At 35.4% G+C, this 20,652-nt stretch overlaps 1 protein-coding gene and 1 long non-coding RNA gene across 2 annotated transcripts in view; one reads left to right on the forward strand and one right to left on the reverse strand.

Moving 5' to 3' along the window:
- Positions 1-20,652, reverse strand: part of AP3B1 (adaptor related protein complex 3 subunit beta 1) — a 266,236-nt gene that overhangs the window by 149,989 nt on the left and 95,595 nt on the right. The window contains exon 8 of the mRNA XM_082375446.1: positions 2,177-2,332. Coding sequence (XP_082231572.1) covers positions 2,177-2,332 — 156 coding nt within the window. The remainder of the gene's footprint in view (positions 1-2,176; positions 2,333-20,652) is intronic.
- On the forward strand, positions 995-20,430 carry LOC309622629. Its single transcript, XR_014241044.1, has 2 exons — positions 995-1,035; positions 20,314-20,430. It is a non-coding gene; the product is annotated as an uncharacterized lncRNA (long non-coding RNA).

The raw sequence follows: 20,652 nt of genomic DNA on the forward strand, positions 1-20,652 counted from the left end.
AGCCATGAGGGAAGCTCCCATAACTCCAAACTCCAAAACAACTAAAAATATACCTCATAGGCCTTCGGCAGTTACATTATGTATGTTCATAAGAAAGTACATCCTATAAGAACTTTTCTATTTCTAACCATTCCTCCTCTGTCACCTTACCTAGACTGTCCAAACAGCCTCCCAACGGTGCTTCCAGCATCTCTTATCGCCAATTCAATCTACACAGCACTGACAGACTAAGTTTCCTGAACAAATTCTCAAAGTCTCTCTTGCAAGTTGAGAATAAGGCTAAACCAAAGAACCTCTATTCACAATTCTTCAAAAGCCAACCTTTATATATATTTAGCAGCATCAAATAAGCAGGATACTAAAAGGTATTGGAACAAAAAATAAACTACCTCTATTTGGTACACAATCAAATCAAGCAGGGAACCAAAACATACTGGTACAAAAAGTACAAACCACCTCTATTTGTTTCACTATTTAAGAACATTTTTGATCAGTGAGTATTTGAACTATAAAACCAATTTCCAAGACAAAGTTAAATTAATAGTGAGTCAATTATAAAGTAGTTTTAGGTGGCAAGTTACAGTACTTAAGTACCATCAGGTCAAGCGAGACCATACTAAAATATAAGCATATTTTACAACATTAATAAAATAACATATGTGTTATTATTGTGCATAGTACTTAATCATGATTTAGAAACTAAGTACTAGGTATTAGATAAAAACTTCCCAAGATACATATACAAAGCTTAGGGACCAAATTCTCAAGCATCAGAAAACAAAGGAAACTCTCATTTTCAAAGTTTTTACTACTTGAACAGAACGATTCATTCAGAATTTTTTTAATTGAAAGAAGTTTAAGAAAATGTTGAACTTGAATTCCTCAAGCCTTACACAAAACTTCCAGTTAACAGGAAACACAGGATATAGTAAAGGAAGCAACCAGACAAATCCAGAGGAACATTCTGCAAGACTTGAGAGGTTTAAAAGAAGTAGGGCTTCCCTGGTGGCGCAGTGGTTGGGAGTCCGCCTGCCGGTGCGGGGGACACAGGTTCAAGCCCTGGTCCCGGGGGATCCCGCGTGCCGCGGAGCGGCTGGGCCCATGAGCCACAATTGCTGAGCCTGCGCGTCTGGAGCCTGTGCTCCGCAACGGGAGAGGCCGCGATAGTGAGAGGCCTGCGCACTGCGATGAGGGGTGGCCCCCGCTTGCCACAACTGGAGAGGGCCCTCACGCAGAAACGAAGACCCAAACACAGCCATAAATAAAAATAAAAAAAAAATAAAAAAAATAAAAAAAAAAAAGAAGTAACAACCAGACCCAATGCAGCACAACTGGTTTAGATGAACGAGTTATAAGATGAACGAATTTAAGACAAATTGGTATTAAATGAGATGAAATTTTACTGAAATAGAAATAGAGAAATGACTAGAAAAAAAAACAGGTTAAAAAATACTATGTGTACTATGATTTTTATCTGGTTTAAAAAATATATATGTATAGACATACACACATGTGAAATAGGTACATTTATGCAGAAAAAATCTGGAAAAAACTGCATTAAGATATTATAACAGTGATTTCTGTGTGATGGGAATGTAATGGTTTAATTTTATTTAATTTTGCTAGTCTGTATTTTCTAATTTTCTACTGTGTACATGTATTCTTCTAAAATATAAAGTGTTATTTAAAATAAAAAGATGTAAACAACAACAACAACAACAAACTTAGGATCCAAGTAAGGATGACTTTTAATTATTCCTACCAGCTAAAATTTTTATATGAGGCATTATGCTAGGTGCTTTTACTACATGTTAGTCTCTTCAAAACTCTTATCAGGTAAATACAAATATTATGTACTGATACCAGATTAAGTACTCACAACAACAATCCAGTAATAGAGAAATATACACAGTCCTCCAATCAACTGGTAAACATCTTGAACTTATATCTTAGGAATCCAATTAACAAAACCACAAAAAGGAAATGAAGTCCAGTAGGTATACAGCTACCAAACCAAGTAATCCTATTAAAACCTGCTTTTTAGTATATAAACAAATAAACCAACAAATGCTCCATTAGCACACTCAAAAATAAAGACTTATTTACTGAACTTACACACTTTTAACCACTGTTTTAAAAAATCTGTGAATTATTTCTTATAATGGTTTTTACATACCGCTGCATTCCTGCTCTGAAGCAAAGGCTTTGTATTCCGAATTAAAAGTCTATGGTCTGGATCCATAGTATATGGCTTCTTCCTTTTGTCAGTCTTTTCCTTCTGTTCCTCATCAGAATCATAGAAATCCTTTTCATTGTCCTCTAGACCCTCACCCTACAGGAAAGAAATCCAATCCCAAGATTAGTTCAGACCTGGGACAGCCCAAATATTACACAAAGAGAACTTTTTAAAAAACATTTACAATAATGATAATATTTTACTATAGAATACTACTGTTGAGGCAATTTGAAATTAGTATGTTACCTATATGGAAGAAAGGCCTTGCTTTTTCTCATATTTTATGACACAGTAACTGTCTTTTAGTGCAATAGATTATACTTTTATATTATATAGTAAACCTCTGAAAATATTAAATTACCATAGAAATAACCACAGCTGCCCAAAGGGAAAACCTAACCATTAAATTCTAACAAAGCCTAGAATATGAGACTACCCAAAACCTGAAAACTGTTTCCATAAATTATCAGTCACTCTGTAACTGAATCAAAGGGTCAGAAGAAAGAAGAAAATTGTTTGAACTGCAACACAAATAAAAGAAATCATTAATAAAGTTTGACAGGTTAAAAATTGGTAATTAAGTAGATCCCTGTGTCGTCAAGACTCAGTTCGAGATTTATGTGTATCCCTGAGAGTTGATTCTATGTTTTTGTTTTGTACTTTTCATTTGAATTCTTTATTATCTCTGTCAATAAAATCAGCCTATAGGTATTTAGTCCTAAAAATAAATAAACAAACAAATGAAAAAAAGCACACAAAGACAATAATATTTAAGTGGATCCAATGCAACTACCGTTTAGAGGTAATTTCTGTTACCAAGTACTTGAAACATACTTTCCACTTCTGGGAAGATGGAATAGATATACTTTTTCCTATTCCTCTCACTAAGTACAACTAGAAACCCAAGACATTATATATAAAATAAATATAAAAAAGAGAAGAAGAAAGACTGGATAGGGATCTAAGGATCCAAAGAATGACACAACAGTGAGTTCCTTGGATTTTCATTTTTACCTCATATATCAAAGACCAGGTGGAAGAGAAGTGGGTAACACAGAAAACCAACAAGTATAGATGAAACAAACCCTCCAAAAGCCTGTTCTCTGTAGCCAAAGGACCAAGAAAGGGAAAGGGAAAGTCTAGCAAGACAGAAAACTTTTTAAGAAAATAACTGCTCTAGTGCAGCCAACACTAGAGAAAAAAACCATGACCTTACCTCTAACCCCACCAGCAAAAGCTGACATGGTGAGCCTAGATTTCCACCCCTCCCCCCAGGATGTAATAAGAGCCCCGACTTTCCCACTGGGGTGGTATCAGAAAAGGCCAAGATGGAACTGAGACTTTAATCCCCACCAGGTAATGAGGCACCTCCATGGTGGGGAGACCAAGTAGGGAGCTTGGACATCCAAGCCTACCTATCAGTCGAGGTAACTTTATCCCTCCCCGCTGGGCTAGTACAAGAGGATGCTTAGTGGACACTCCCCTCAGGACTTGAAACATCACCAGCCAGTGGTAACAAGGACACACCACTCTGTGGTGTCAGTGGAAGACACATGTGGAACAGTAATGAGGCACTTCTATACCTCCCAGCCAGAAAGCTATCAGGGGAATAATAGTGGGGAGCCAGATCCCACATTCACCCACAGTAATAATGAGCACAATCTACCTGAGATATCAATGGAGGCTGAGTGGGGAACCAGGACTTCTACCATGACCTGGCAGTAATGAGGTGGCATGCACCCCACCCTTCTCTGCTGGAATGGTGTCAAACAAACCGAGCTAAAACTGAAGGCTTGAATAAGATCCATAATCTCATAATATCCAAAACGTCCAGGTTTGGGAAAAAAAAAAAAAAATCACTCACCATTCCAAGAGCCAGGCAGATCCCAAACTGGATGAAAAAAGATAAACAGTAGATGCGAACACTAAGATGATAGGGATATTAGAGTTATCTGATAAAGATTTTAAAGCAACCATCATAAAAATGTTTCAATGAGCAACTAGGAACATCCTTGAAACAAATGAAAAACAGAAGGTCTTAGAAAAGAATTATAAAATCTAAACAAAGAAATAGAAGATATAAAGAAAGACCAACAAGAAAGGTTACAACTGAAAAATACAGGAACCAAAATTAAACAATAAATGGGATCAAAAGCAGTACTGAGGACCAGGAAACCATCAATGAATTAGAACACAGAACAACCGAAATTACCCAATCTGAACAAAAGAGAAAAATGGAGAATGGAGAATGGAATGGAAGACCCATCTGTCTCCTCTCCAAACCCAAAAAAAAAAAATCTTTTTCCATGGAGGAGCTGGTTAGTAGTGATCTTGAAGAGACAGCTGGCAGTGGAAGTCTTACCAAGAGGAAGAAATCTTTCCCCAGAGAGGGAACCAGTTAGTGACCCTGAAGAGTCAGGAAACAAGAGGGTCCCCAAGAAATAGAGGAAATTCTCTTCCAAGGAGGAGCCACTCAGCAGTGGACCTGAAGAGGCTGCTGCCAGCAGGAGCAGCAGCTCCAAGAAAAAGAAAAAGCTCCGAAAGCTCTCCCAAGAAAATTAGAATGGACATTTCCCTAGTAGGGCATAGCTTGCAGAGATATTTCCCAACCCATCCCCTATAGTCCAATAAAAACTAAAAAAAAAAAAAAAACATACACGGAGGACAAAATTAAGGGAAAAAAAAAAAAAAGAACTTCAGGGACCTGTGGAACTATAACAAAACAGCTAAAATATCCTATCATCTGAACCCTGGAAAGATTCAGATGATGGGTGGGGCTTAAAGAGTACTCCAAGAAATAACAGCTGAAAAATTCCTAAATTTGGCAAAAGACCTAAAACTACAGATGGAATAAAGTGAGTAAAGCCTAAACAGGATAAACCCAAAGAAATACAAAACAAGACATATAAGCCAAACTTCTGAAAACTAAAGATGAAGAAAAAGATCTGGAAAGCAGCATTACAGAAAGGACACTTGAGAGGATGAGGTAATGGATCAGGGAATGTCAGTGACAAGGATGAAAATGCAGGATAGGTTTAAGAACTACTTAGAAGCTGAAATCAACAGGATGCAGTGACTGAACATAAAGAACAACATCGGGGCACTTAACAAGGATGTCCCCATTCCCAGCTTGGATGACAAAGCAGATGATGATAGTACCAGTCAAGATAATCTTGTCTGGGAGTATCTCTCTTTTCCAAGGCTGCCTGCTAAACAAACATCCTTAAAAGATAGTCCAGAACAAAACCTATCAATGCCATTACACAGAAGAGCAGAAAAAATGAGGAAAACGCATGAAGGCTTATCTCCCAAGTGTTTATTTTGTTCATGACTGATCTGCCCCTATTCTTCAAAGTGAACCTTCTTTTTATAATTAACAATTTCTCCCAGCAAAAAAAAAATCTATAATTTGTGATCTCTAATTATTTTTCCTTCAACATGGCATAACATTTAAAAAAAAAAACATTTATATAGCTAGGTACAGAGTTCTTAGGGTTGACAACAAAAGCACAGCCCATAAAAGAGAACACTGATAAATTAGATTTCATCAAAATTAAAAACTCCTGTTTCATTAAAAAAAAAAAACCTCTTAAGCGGAAGAAAAAAACAAATTACACATTGGCAGAAAATATATGCAACTACATATGAAACAAGGGGCTAGTATCTAGAATATAAAGACCACTCCCAAAACTCAACATTAAAAAAAACAATTCAGTTTAAAAAAGGGCAAAAGATATTCTTACGGACTGAACTGTGTATCCCCTAAAATTCACATGTTGAAGCCTCAATGCGACCATATGCTAAAGTTGGGACCTTCAAGGTTAAATTAGATTATATCAGTGGTACCCCAATCCAATACAACTGGCATCCTTATAAGAAGAGAGAAAGGCATATGAGAACACAGCAAGAAGACAGCCATCTGCAAGCCAAGGAGAGGAGCCTTGGGAGAAACCAAACCTGCTAACACCTTGACCTTGGACTTCTAGCCTCCTGGAGGAACTGTGAAAAACTATGAGAAATAAATTTCTGTTTATTTAACCAGTCTGTGGTATTTTGTTATGGCAGCTCTAGCAAACTAATACAGACATCAGTAAACAATTACTAAAGGAGATATACGAATGGCAAACAAAGCACATGAAAAGATAATCAACTTCATTAGCTAATAGGGAAATGCAAATTAAAACCACAGCAAGGTGGTTTTGTTATGGCATATATATCAGAATGGCTCTCATCTAAAATTAAACTTAAAGATAGTGATACCACCAAATGATAGTAAGGAAGTCCAGGAAAAGGATCATTCATATGCTGGTGGTGAACGTAAAAGGTTACAGTCATTCCGGCAGGATGTCAGTCTCTTACAGAACTAAACCTGTATTCACCATACAACCCAAAAATTGCACTCTTGGGCATTTATCATGGGGAAATGGAAATTCTAACAAAGATCTCTACACAAAATATTCATAGCAGCGTTATTCCTATTAGCCAAAATGGAAACAACACAGATGTCCTTCAATGGATGAACGGTTAAACAACTGGTTAAGCAAATGGTTAAACATCTATGCCATGGAATACCACTCAGAAATAAAAAGAAACAAACGACTGATACACACAATGCTGATTAATCTCCAGAGAAGTACACTGAACTTGAGTGAGCAAAATTAATCCTAAAAGGTTACATACTGTATGATTCCATTTATATAGCATTCTTGAAATGACAAAATTATAGAGATGGAGAAGAAATTAGTGGTTGCCAGGGGTTAAGCGGGAGCAGGGTTAAGCACAGAGAAGAAAATGGGTTTAACTATAAAATGGTAACATGAAGGATATTTGTGATAGAAATGTTCTGAATCATGATTGTATCAATGTCAATATCAAGGCTGTAATACCTTACTATAGTTTTGCAAGATGTCACCACTGGAGGAAAATGAATAAAGGTTACACCAGATCTCTCCATATTATTTCTTACAACTGCATGTGAATCTACAGTTATCTTAAAAGAGAACATTTAATTAAATAAAATTAAGGAGAAAAAAAATCAGTAACTCACTTGAAAGCAATTTGCAAATATTTATTGTTAGATAACAATAAAAGAAATTATTTAAATTGTTATAGGTTAATATCACTTAATGAATTATGTTTTCCTTGTTAAGTGCTTACAGTTAAGATACAATCTGCTTAAGTATCACTGAAAACACTTTTCATCAAAAAATATGACCTTTAGTTTTCTTAGAAGTAAGCATAATATTATCTGAGTGTTTTTAAATCCACAATAAAAAAAAAAAATCTTAAGAAATTCTCCAAACAAAAGAAACTCACCAAATTTATGCTTTGAAAACAAAAGTCACTTTAAAAGTAATACCCATATTTAAAAGTAAACTATAAATTATAACATTTATCATCTGCTCTGAATACACAATTTAAAACAAATTACTTGTCTCTTCATGCTTAAAAAAAAAAAAAGGACTACAACTGAGACATACTTTTCTATCAAGGCCAGACTTGAGGGTCTTCTCCTTTATGGAGCTTCAGACTAAACTGATTCTATTAAGTGCATTAATAAACCAATAAAATGATACACAAATAATCTCATTCTTTAAGCATAAGCACTCACCTACAATCTTTACTGAATGATAATCAAACAAATGTTCAAAATATACCTAAAACTGATAATATGATGAAATGGCTGTATTAACACAGCACTTTCCAGTTCTCCTTCTCTACTAACTCTTTATTAAAGTTCAATTACATTATTTTAATAAATATTTGTATTGTTTATTTTACTGTACAAGTATTTAGGATTATGGTAGTAATTACAGTAAAAAGATTATAAAGGAGTATTTTTTTTATTAGTATCTTTCCCACATCCAAAGACTTTACAAAGCTATTAAGTAAAACTTCTACAGATTAATGCTTCATGATATGTTTTATTAAAGATCCGTAAATTAATTCTTTCTTAACATTTAACATTAAATAAATTAGTATAATTTACTAAAATGAAAGGGATTCTTTGAAACAGTACAAAGTTTTAACAACAGGATTTTTGGATAACAAACACGAAGAACATGTTGCTTAATACCTAAAATAGTTATTGATATCAATTATTATTTCAAAGTATATTCCCCTCAAAAGAAACCTTCTCTTACAATTTTTATGAAATTTCAATTTGGTTCTATTGCTATGAGAACATCATGGCATGGCTTTTTAGATCTGGCTGCTAATTACTAACTGTATGTATACACCAACAGCATAATTCCTTTAGTTTGAACTAAAAGGAAAAAAATTTAAGGACTGATGTTTTCATGAGGTTAATGAAACAAACGAGATGAGGTTTCCACACAGGATGGAAGCCAATCTCCAATAACTTTGTATCTGAATCTGTGCCACTGCTAGCTGTTTTCTCAGGTTTTCAACCCACAGGAACAGACATTGGCCAAAACAGAATGGACGCTGGATGCAAACAGCCAGAATGGGTAATACTAGGTTGTGCCAGTTCAGTATCGGGGTTGCCTCTATGACCATGTTAAATTACTTGACCTCCCCCCCTTGTCTTAATTTACTCATTTGTAAAATGGAATAAAAGCAGTATCTATGTCATGAAAGTGTTCATAAAGATTGATTAGTTTAGTGAAGGTTATATAAGCCCTTAGTGCCTAGTGCATATTAAACACTCAAATAGTAGCTATTACCATTGCTTTTATTATTAAATTTTTTTCTAGAAACTATTACCTCACCGTAAATCAAATATCCCTAGATGCCAAATATGAAGAAAAATTTCCCCCTAAAATTATCCCTCAGAAAAGAAACTGCCTCATATTTGAGAATTTACAAAAATATCATGAGGCTTTTGTACAACTGCTTCATTTTGAACCAAAATGTACTGTTTGGGGAACTCATTACACTGAAACAACTTTAATCAATGCCAGTTATAGATGCTTAAAAGAAGTCACAAACTCCAATGACAAAATGTCATTAAAAATAAGACTTGAAAGATTACTTTTTAAAAACAGGTAATACAGGATTACAGAGTTCTACTTCTAGAAATAAGCAAATTGGAATAACCCTTACAGCGAGCTAGGGAAGAAAAATGAAAGACACCTGTCTGAAGGCACTGAAAAGTTAAAAGAACAGTGATGAATTATGCAGGCAAGATCCAGAAGAAGTAGTAAACCAAGAAATCTGACTGACATTTGGAATTGTTTTTCCCCCCAAAGGATTGTTATTACATAACAAAAAGCCGAGACGCCCAAAGAGCTTTTAGCAGATTCACAAAAATTACAGAAGCAAAAGTTGGAGGTCAGGATCCACCAAAAACAAGATTCCTAACTCTCCCTAGTCTTTGGTTTAAAATCCTGAAAGTCTATATCCTAGAGAGTAAAGATGATAAAATTAAAGCCCACCTTTCAATCATGTCAAATCTATAACTGAGGTGATTAAAGGAACTCAGATTGCTGATACCCTTACCTAGTAATATTCCACAAGCAAACCAAACCCATCATCCAAAGCTTCAAACTAGTTCAACAATGTTTCAGAAAGTAAGTAAGGAAAGAGGGAGGAAAATAGGGAAGAAAAGGCAGAGTCATTAAGGGTCAGGATATTGTTTCCATTTGGGAGGGAAAGAAGGATATTAAGTGGAAGGTGTCAAAGTAGGGGCTTCTGAAGTATAATTACCGTTTTTTAATCTGAGTACTCGTTACATTGGGGTCTTCAGTTTACAAAAATTCATGAGGCCATTTGCTTCTGACACATATACATTATCTATTTCTACTTGAATAAAAATTTTAAAATTATGCATGTAAGAAAAAAAGACAGGGAATTCCCTGGTGGCACAGTGGTTAAGAATCTGCCTGCCAATGCAGGAGACACGGGTTCGAGCCCCGGCCCGGGAAGATCCCACATGCCGTGGAGTAACTAAGCCCGTGCGCCACAACTACTGAGCCTGTGCTCTAGAACCCGTGAGCCACAACTACTGAGCCCATGTGCTGCAACAACTGAAGCCCACATGCCTAGAGCCCATGTTCCACAACAAGGGAAGCCACCTCAATGAGAATACCGCGCACCGCAACGAAGAGTAGGCCCCGCTCACCACAACTAGAGAAAGCCTGCGCAGAGCAACAAAGACCCAGCAGAGTCCCCGCCAACCCTCGAATAAATAAATAAATTAATTAATTAAATAAACAAGTAAGGTAAACAAGATATAATCAGAAGGATGTTTAGTCTGCTTAAGGATAAATACAGATAAAATAGCTTTCAAAGATGCTGAAATCTATAGAAAAAAATTTCCATTTGCTCAACTTAGTATACTAATTGTACATCATATACATAAAAAAGGAAGACGAACCAATTTTAATACAGCACCATGTGTATCTGAAAACAATATTTTAGAAATACTTTGTTTTTAATGGAACTGCTTAATTTTTTAACGTATTCTGTACCTTCTAATATATTTCTTATCTAGAAATTGATACAATGCAGTTTCAATTTACACAATACATCTATGAATTTGGAACTAAGTAGAAAGGTCTCCCCTACATAGCTGAAATAGCAGTTATGAAGACTTTAGGTATTATTCTAAGTATAAAGTTCTTATGCAGAGTATATTATGTATTTAATTTTAACCATCTATCTCCTGATACTCAGATAATATAAGGTGTAATGTAGAAAGAAAAAAATATTAAGTTATGTCTTTCATTCTCTGTCAAGGGGCTGGAAACCAGAAAACTGTTTTAGAAGTGTTTACATCAAAAAGGTTTAAAAAAATCAATTATTACACGTATTGTTTGTATTGAGCCTAGAGAAATGAGGCATTATCATACCGGGGGTTTTTAATGGGTATTAATTAAAATATTTTATATTGTGGCTTATGTTGGCAATTTTTCTAAGCCTCATGGTCATTTAAGTAATGTTACCTTTACTACAATAAATTACTCATATGATTATTACAAAGAGAACCATTTAACAGCAATCTGACTGATGTAAAAAACATTAATGAACCTGTAAAACCTGCTCTTTTGCACCTTGGAAAATGGCTGGTTCTAAAACTAAGGCAGTTAAAATAAATCTAGATCATCAGGTACTTAAAAAACAAACAAACGAAAACAACTCCCTAAGACCAAAGCTGAAAAATTTTAGCAGTAGAATGATGACAGTATTAGTTCATAACCCAAAGGATAAAATAAATATCTATGAGTCCATACTTACGTAAATAAATGACTAAAAAATAAACGTGAGAGAAAAGTCAAGTCTTCCTTACAGAAGAATTCTGAATAATAATTATGCTAATATCATGTGAATGAGTATTGGAGGCTTAAAATGTAATTTCCATGTCAGCATCCTATCCATATTCCAAGGTGATGAGCATCTCAAACAACCTATACAGAAGTAAAGATGGTTCCCTATGGATAAGTATTAAATGACTCAGAAAGGAACCCTGGTAATAATAAGGACACAAATACATAAAATCTTTGTGATGAAACTCACGAGTATAAAAAAGTTATATTTATAAATGAAGATTTTTCTGTTATTTAAAATATCAGTATGTGTAGAAAATAAAATTATATACTAGAATAAACAACTTTCTCCATCTTTCTAAAAGAGTATACATTCAAGCTGAACCAAAAAAAAAGTTTTAAATCCTCTTATTTGGAAAATGAGGACAGCTTTGCAGTTTCTTTAAAGTGAAGACAGTGTTTTAGAAATACATCCTGAATAGATATGGATGGAATTATATAATATCTTGAATTTCATATGAAATTTGGGATTGAAGTGGGAAGGGGGTTGAGTTAAAGTTGAGAGCAGCCATGAGCTGATGACTGTTGTATCTAGGTGATGTGTACATGAGGATTCATTGGACTCTGAGCCCTATCTTTGTGTATGCTTAAATTTTGTAATGGTTTAACATTTATACAGTGAGTTTGACTTCAAGATCTACTATAAAGCTACAGTAATCAAAATCAAGACAGTGTGGTACTGGTGAAAGAACAGACAAAGAGGTTAATGGTACAGAACAGGGAACCCCAAAATAGACCCACATGAATATACAGTTAACTGATTTATGACAAAGGAGCAAAGTTAATACAATAGAGAAGAGATAGTCTTTTTTACAAATGGTGCTGAACATCAACATGCAAAAAAAATGAATCTAGACAGACCTACACCATTCACAAAGATTCACTCAAAAAGGATTAGAGACAAATAAGGAACACAAAACTATAAAATTCTAGAATATAACATAGGAGAAAATCTAGATGACCTTGGATATGGTGATGACTCTTAGATACAACACCAAAGGCATGACCCATGAAAGAAATAATTGATAGGCTGAAATTCATTAAAATTAAAAATGTCTGCTCTGCAAAAGATGTCAAGACAAAGACAAGACAAGCCACAGACTTGGAGAAATATTTGGAAAAGATACATCTGATAAAGGGCTGTTATCCAAAATATACAAGGAGCTCTTAAAACTCAACAATAAGAAAGCAAACAACTCGACTAAAAAATGGGCCAAAGACTTTAACAGACAACTCACCAAAGAAGATATACAGATGGTAAATAAGCTTATGAAAAGATGTTCAACATCATATGTAATTAGGGAAATGCAAATTAAAACAAGATACGGGGACTTCCCTGGTGGTCCGGTGGTAAAGAATCCACCTTCTAATGCAGGGGACGCGGGGTCAATCCCTGGTCGGGGAACTAAGATCCCACATGCTGCAGGGAAACTAAGCCCATGTGCCGCAACTACTGAACTAGCACGCCACAACGGAAGAGACCGCATGCTGCAACTAAGACCTGGCGCAGCCAAAAAATAATAATAAATAAATATTTTTTAAAAAAAAGATACAACTACACACCTATTAGAATGGCCAAACTCCAGGACACTGACAACACTAAATGTTGGCAAGAATGTGGAGCAAAAGGAACTCTCATTCATTGCCAGTGGGGACACAAAACAGTACAGCCACTATGAAAGACAATTGCGCAGCTTCTTACAAAATTAAATATACTCTTATCAAATAGTCTAGTAATCAGAGTCCTTGGTTTATACCAAAATGAGTCCACACAAAAACCTGCACAAGGTTTATAGCAGCTTTATTCATATTTGCCAATTTATAGAGGCAAACAAGATATCCTTCAGCAGGTGAATGGATGAATAAACTGTGGTACATCTAGACAATGGAATGTTATTTGGCCCTAAAAAGAAATGAGCTATAGAGACTTGAAAAGACACGGAGCATCCTTAAATGCATATTACTAAGGCAAAGAACTGAAAAAGGAAAACTATGGAGATAGTAAAAAGACTAGTGATTGGCAGGATTTGTAGGGGAAAGAGGAATGAATAGGCAGTACATAGAGGATTTTTAGGGCAGTGAAACTATTTTGTTAAGATATCACAATGGTGGAGGCATGTCATTATACATTTGTCAAAACCGACAGAATGAACCCCACCAAGAGCAAACCTCAGTGTAAACTATGGACTTCAGGTGATAATGATGTATTAACATACGTTCATTGACTGTAATAAATGTACTACTGTGGTGAAGGATGTTGACAGTCAGGAGGTGGGTGGGGGCAGGGAGTATATGGGAACTCCCTGCATTTTCCACCCTATTTTGTTATGAACCTAAAACTTCTCTAAAAAAAAAAATTAAAACAAATTTTTAAAAGAAATAGTGGGTTTAATATACCTGAGCTATTTCATATGAAAATAGGTCTCCCTCCACTCATGTGTACTGATCACCCCAAACACTAAAATAAAAACATTAGAATAAAATTAGCTTTTCACCTTGCTCTAAAACATTCACTTTCGGTAAGAGAAATGTTGTTACATTAAATATAAGCTCTATGAAGTCCCAAAAAATTACCTTTTATTTCATAAAGCATATTTTGGAAAGGCATAGTTTATAAGCTTTATTCTTCATCCTGCCACCTCTTTTATTTTATTACCGTGGTGTTTGTTGTAGTCGAGAAAAAGACACTGAATGTACCCACTTGTCTTATGAATTCCAAGACAGTCTGGAGGGCACTAGTATCAACTTAAGATTTGTACCAGGACAATACCATGTCTGTTATCTTCTGTGGACACAGACTACTTAAAAGGTACACAGGGGAATACATCATGACATTGTCATGCCATAAGATACTCATATTAGCAAGCTTGGGCTACTATAACAAAATACCATAGACGGGGTGGCTTAAACAACAATTTTTCACAGTTTTGAAGGCTGGGAAGTCCAAGATCAAGGTGTTGGCAGACTCGGTTCCTGGTGAGAACCCACTTCCTAGCTTGCAGCTGGCTGCCTTCTCGCTATGTCTTCACATGGGCAGAGAAAGAGAAAGGAAGCAAGCTCTCTGGTGTGTCGTCTTATAAGGGCACTATTCCCATGACGACAATCCCACACTCATCAATTCACTGAAACCTAATTACTTCCCAAAGTGCCTACCTCCAAATACCATCACATTGGGAGTTAGGACTTCAACATGTGGATTTCAGAGGACATAAACATTCACTGCTATGGTATCCATAGATACCATAGCAGTGTATTGGTGGTCCATCTCTCTGACATTGGGTTAGATTTCCCTGACAAGACCAGAGTGGGTAGGTGATTGACAATATCATAAACAATTAAATTATTCAGTATGGATAGCACATGTTTACTTTTTTTAAAGAAGTCATGTTTAATAAATTTTTCTCAAAAAAAAGTCTCTTTCCCCCCTGATTAGGCCTATGTAAAACAACACATTATATGCATACTGGTTTGAGACATTTTTTCCTTCCATGAGGTAACTGCTATGCTCTTCACTTTACATGTTTTATACTACAGCCCAGTGACCACTATACCACACAGGTGGAAGTATGGGTTTGAGGATCATTGAACACTGAATCTCTCCCAATACATCACAATTATGGAAACACCTGTGCCCAGTAACTTTGAGTTGAGCCACTCTGAAAATTCAGAGTGCTCAATTGCCCACGACACTTCTCATTTCTTATGACTATATGTTCAGCACCAATATACAGGCAATAAGCTTTCCGAATGCAGTGGTTTCCAAATTTTGTTACTGAGAAATCTGAAGAATCTACATAAGGTATTTTTTCATGTTTCTCTGAAGTAAAATATACTCATGACACAAGTTGATCTTAGGTCTAAGAGTTCTAAGACATGAGAAAGAAGGGTCCCAGTCATTTGAAAACTAATCTCAATCTAATTACAGGGATAAATAAGAACTGTTTTTTGTTAAGCAGAATGCATTTTAGAGTGGTTCTCACTCAGTCATAAACTATAAAATAAAATTAAGCCTAACCTAGGTAGAACTAATCATAATTCCTCACGTATTCACTCCCTCCTTACCTAAACCCCTGAAATAAAGATAATGTATTAAAGAAGTAAGTGTCTATTGATTTGAAATTGATAAATTTAATTACTCTTTAGGACATTAAAAAAAAGAGGTCAGAGGGTTAGAGCAGAGGTTTTAAAATATTGGTGGACATTCATGGGGGAGGGGATAAAGCAGTAGTTTGTTTTAATCTTAGGGTGAACTCTAATAGTTAAATAGAAAAAACAAAAGCAAAAATCTGTACTCTAGATAAAGTGGGGGTAGGAAACTAGGGCTCCAAGAAACAACAGTTTAAAATTTTTAAAAAGCAAATGATCTATGTTATGAAAAACTTTTCATATAAAACATAAAATTTTGTAAAGGGACTGTTTCTTCTTCATTAATCCCAAAATATTTATATATCTAAATTAAATAATGTCCTTTGAGTCACTAGAAAAACATATATAAACAAGTTGTTTTAAAAATAATATGAGGATACCTACTAGAAGATAAAGCTAAAAGTTAGAAGTAGTTGCATCTGGAGAGTAGGAACTGGAGGTGTGAAAAGGAAGGACATATATTTACTATACATCCCAGTAATTCCACTCCTAGAGAAATGAAAACATTTTATGTCCAAACAAAGACTTGTGGCACTGGAGGCCAAGGTCACAGCTCCATGGATGTACAGAAAAGTTCAGAGTTTAAGCATAAGCAAGTACAATCTTTGCCAAGAAGACCCAGCAACAGATAGATAGATAGATAGATGTATATATATGTAACATCTTGTGTATGTTACAGAATTTTTATGTTAAAGAAATTAAGAGAAAAAAGTTTAATTTTTAATATTTACCTACATATATATCATTTCTATCATTCTTTATTCCTTTCTATAGTTATAAATTACCATCTATTATCATTTCTCTTCAACCTAAACAACTTCTTGCAGTATCTCTTGTAATACGGTTCTACATATGAATTTTTCAATTTAGTTCGTCTGAAAATGCCTTCATTCCATCTTTATTTTTGAAGAATGGTTTTGTTCAATATAGAATTCTTTGTTGACAGATTTCTCTCAACAATTTAAAGATGATATTCCATTGTTTCCTAGACTCCTTTGTTTCTTATCAGCAGTTAGACATAATCATTGTTTCTCTGTATATAATGCATTGTTTATCTGTCTGCTTTCAAGGTTTTCTCTTTCCCCTTTGATTTCAAAAGTTTGACTATGATGTACATAGGTGTGACATTTTAATATTTTGCCTGGGAATTTGATGTGTTTCCTGGATCTGTATACTTGTTTTGTTCCCCCCTTAAACCAAACTTGAAATTTTTTTAGCTTTTATTTCTTCAGGTATTATTTCTACTCCATTCACCCTTTTCTCTCATTTTGGGACTTAAATTACAAGTATTTTATTCTGTTTCATATTGTTCCACATGGCTCTGAGACTGTTCACTTTTCTTCACTTGTTTTTCTCTTTGTTCTTCAGAATGAATAATTTCTATTAATCTATCTTCAGGTTTCTTAACACTTTTACAGCCTCTTCCTGGCTATTAAGCCTATCTAGCTTATTTTTCATTTAATCATTGTATTTTTCAGCCCTAGAATTTCCATTTCATTCTTTCTTATAGTGTCTTTCCTGTTAAGATTCATTTATTCAATCAATACAACTATGTTGCTTTGTAATATTTTTGCCATATATATAATAGCTGCATTATTTGTCTGGTAATTGCCTCTTCTTGATTATCTTTCTATTGCCTACTTTTTCTCTTCAGCATTAGTTATTTTTTTGTTTCTCATGTCTGCTAATTTTTTCAAATTGTATTCTGAATATTATCAACCATACACTATAAATTCTTCCTTGTGTTGCATTCCTCTGAAGTGTATTAATATTTGTTATAGCAGGCATTTTACTGGTTTCAAACTCCAAACTCTGTGTATCCTAATATGACCAGCAAGTGAAATCTCCGATTAGTTTCCAGTTGCTGCTTTTTTTTGCTAGACACACTGGAGTCTTCTCCACACATGTAGAGTTGGTCAGCCAATGATTTGAATGGTGTTTACATGCATTTCCAGGGGTGCACCCTCCTGTGGTTCCCACACCTTTCTGGAATTTCCCCCCAAACGTTTTAGGTATTCTGCCAGCCTTGAAGTCTGTTCTCTAATACCTAGGTAAGTGAGGCTGTAACTTTTTCCATTTTTATATGGGACAGGGGAATTCCACCAGGCAAAAACCTGCAATCTCACACCTTGAAATTTCAGTCCTTCATGTGCAGAGTCCTCTCTAGTTTTGCCTACTTTTGATCATCCTATAGTACACCTTTAGCTGCTGGTTTTCAAAATAATTTCCCAGAGAGTTAATCTGATTAAGGTATTCCATCAACGGAAGCTGAAACTGTAAGTCCATGAAGTACATCTCAGCCGCAGGTCAGATGTCTTCAGGCTTTTTATGTGAAAGTAAACCTTTCTCATACACCCTTCTACACCCCACTTTCCTCATATTTCCCATTACTTCACATTAGCCAGAACTGTGTTATATGCCCATTCCTAAACCTATCACCTACAAGGGGAATGTAATTAACATTAACTAGACTAGTTTAGGCTGGGAAGCAACATGGCTTCTGCAAAGACACCTGGGTGCTCAATCCCTGTAGAAAATCTGTCTGCAAGGAAGAAGACCTTTTTGCATAGGGGCTGTCTGCTGGAGACAATCGACAGTGTCTGCCACATTCTCTATACCACCTAGACAACAATGCACTAGCAGAATCTGTCTGACGTAACCATTTTGGAACTCTGGCGTCTATCGAAGGCTTGCAACTTCCAGTAGGACTGCAGTAATTTTAAGATATGTATCAGAAACTTAAAGTCTTGTATATATGCAGCTAAATGAATAATAGAATAGAATAAAATTGACTGTTTTAAATTACCACATTATTAGATTACATAAAATCATAATCTCTTCTGAGATGAATATAGAAAACTACTAAGCAGCAAAATCACAAATTTAAAAATTAAATAACTGACTTGTCAGAAGATAAATTCAATATGAATCATATTTACTCCTTTAAGCTAGAGTAATAAGACTAACACAGAGAAAAATATAAGGAAATAAATGGACTATAAGGTCAAGAGAAAACAATGATATAAATATCCATGACAGAATGCCAAGGAGAAAAGCACAGTGGAAAAAGGACAGACATCAGAGTAGGGCAGCAGAATGCATCACATTTCTTAACGTCTTAAGCTCTAAGTTTCTCCTCCTAAAATTCATTTAGTACACGTTAAAATTCATAAAATACTTTTAATACTGTGAACATTTTGGGGCTACTAGGTAAATATGGTGAGAGAAAGATAGAAAACAGAGTTTCTTTCCCCAATATAAATAATACGTGGAAAATAAAAGATTAAAACTAGCAAAAATAAGTCAGTAGAGAAAGAAACAAGAAGAGGGTCACAATCTAATGGCATAAACTTTTTTAAAAGTTTTTTTAAAAAGAAAAGACTCTAGAAAAACATATTCCTCACTTCTTGAGACTGTTCATGATTAACCCTCGCCTGCTAGACAGAAGAAAATTGAGGGGTTATTCTTACCTTTCATCCTACTTGGGGTGGGGGGGGGTGGGCTGGTGAGGGAGGTTGGCAGTGGAAACAGGTAGTGAGGAGAAGCAGGTGGGAAAGTAAACAACAAGCCCATCTCTCTCTGAAAGAACTGATGACTCTGGGGCAACACTGCCCAAGAGAAACATCTGTGATATCGGAAACATTTTATATCACACTATCCAATACAGTAGGCACTAGACTACTGAACCCTTAATGTGGGGCCAGTGCAACTGAGGAAGTGATTTTCAATTTCAGTTAATTTAAGTTTAAATAGCCACATGTGGCTAGCAATTACCATATTGGACAGGAGAATTCTTGGGTTAAACAATGAATAAACAAGAACAATTTAAAGGTCAAGAAAACTTCTCCATAGGAACATAGTAGGTGGCATCAATGTCACTACAGGACGTTTAAGAAAGTTCCCGAAGAAGTGCTCAAGTATTCTAAAAACGACATCCATCTCTGCTAAGACTGAATTTACTATCCCACAAATTACTCCTTTCCCCAAATGCCATAAGGCTACTAAAACAAAAAGGAATAAGGCACAAAATACCCACAATCAGATTGAAATTGAGAGGAAGAAACAAACTGTCTTTAGGTGTGCTAGGACAGAATTAAGAAGTCACACTATATCAGAACAAATAAAATGTCTATACCAGCACTTCCCAAGTAGTTGCAATATGAAAAGAGCATAATAACTGTGCAATACATTCACAGCACAAAAGGGGGAAAAAGAAAAAAACATGCAAAAAACAAAGAAATCCTTCTGGAAGAAAATCCTCCATATATCAAAAGAAATTCTCCAGCAAGTTACTAAGAACATGAACTCAAAAAAACCACATGTTCAAACCACAGAATAAAGGAAATATAAGATTTAAACCTGAGTAAAGAAACTTAAAGATGAAAGCTGTATCATTACCAAATTAAATAAAAACTATAAATAACAGATTAGATCACTGAAAATCAAATTACTGACAGAAAAAAAAAAAAAGACGAGATAAAGGAATGCAAATAAAAAGACAAACATTAAAGCAATTTTTTAAAGAGGTGACAGATACAGTAGACAAAGATTATAAAATAGAATAATTGGTATTCCTGAAGCATATAATTGACAAATGGAGTAAGAAAAAAAGTTTGAATATCAAATTAAAAAATTCAAACATAGGGCTTCCCTGGTGGCGCAGTGGTTGAGAGTCCGCCTGCCGATGCGGGGGACGCGGGTTCGAGCCCTGGTCCGGGAGGATCCCACATGCCGCGGGGCAACTGGGCCCGTGAGCCACAACTACTGAGCCTGCGCGTCTGGAGCCTGTGCTCCGCAACAAGAGAGGCCGCGACAGTGAGAGGCCCGCGCACCGCGATGAAGAGTGGCCCCCGCTTGCCGCAACTGGAGAAAGCCCTCGCACAGAAGCGAAGACCCAACACTGCCAAAAATAAATAAATAAATAATTCCCATTTAAAAAAAAAAAAAATTCAAACATAAAAGGCAATTCCCTAAAATAAAGGA

Source organism: Balaenoptera borealis (genome assembly GCF_965194805.1).
Source record: "Balaenoptera borealis genome assembly, chromosome: 2".
Taxonomy (NCBI): domain Eukaryota; kingdom Metazoa; phylum Chordata; class Mammalia; order Artiodactyla; family Balaenopteridae; genus Balaenoptera; species Balaenoptera borealis.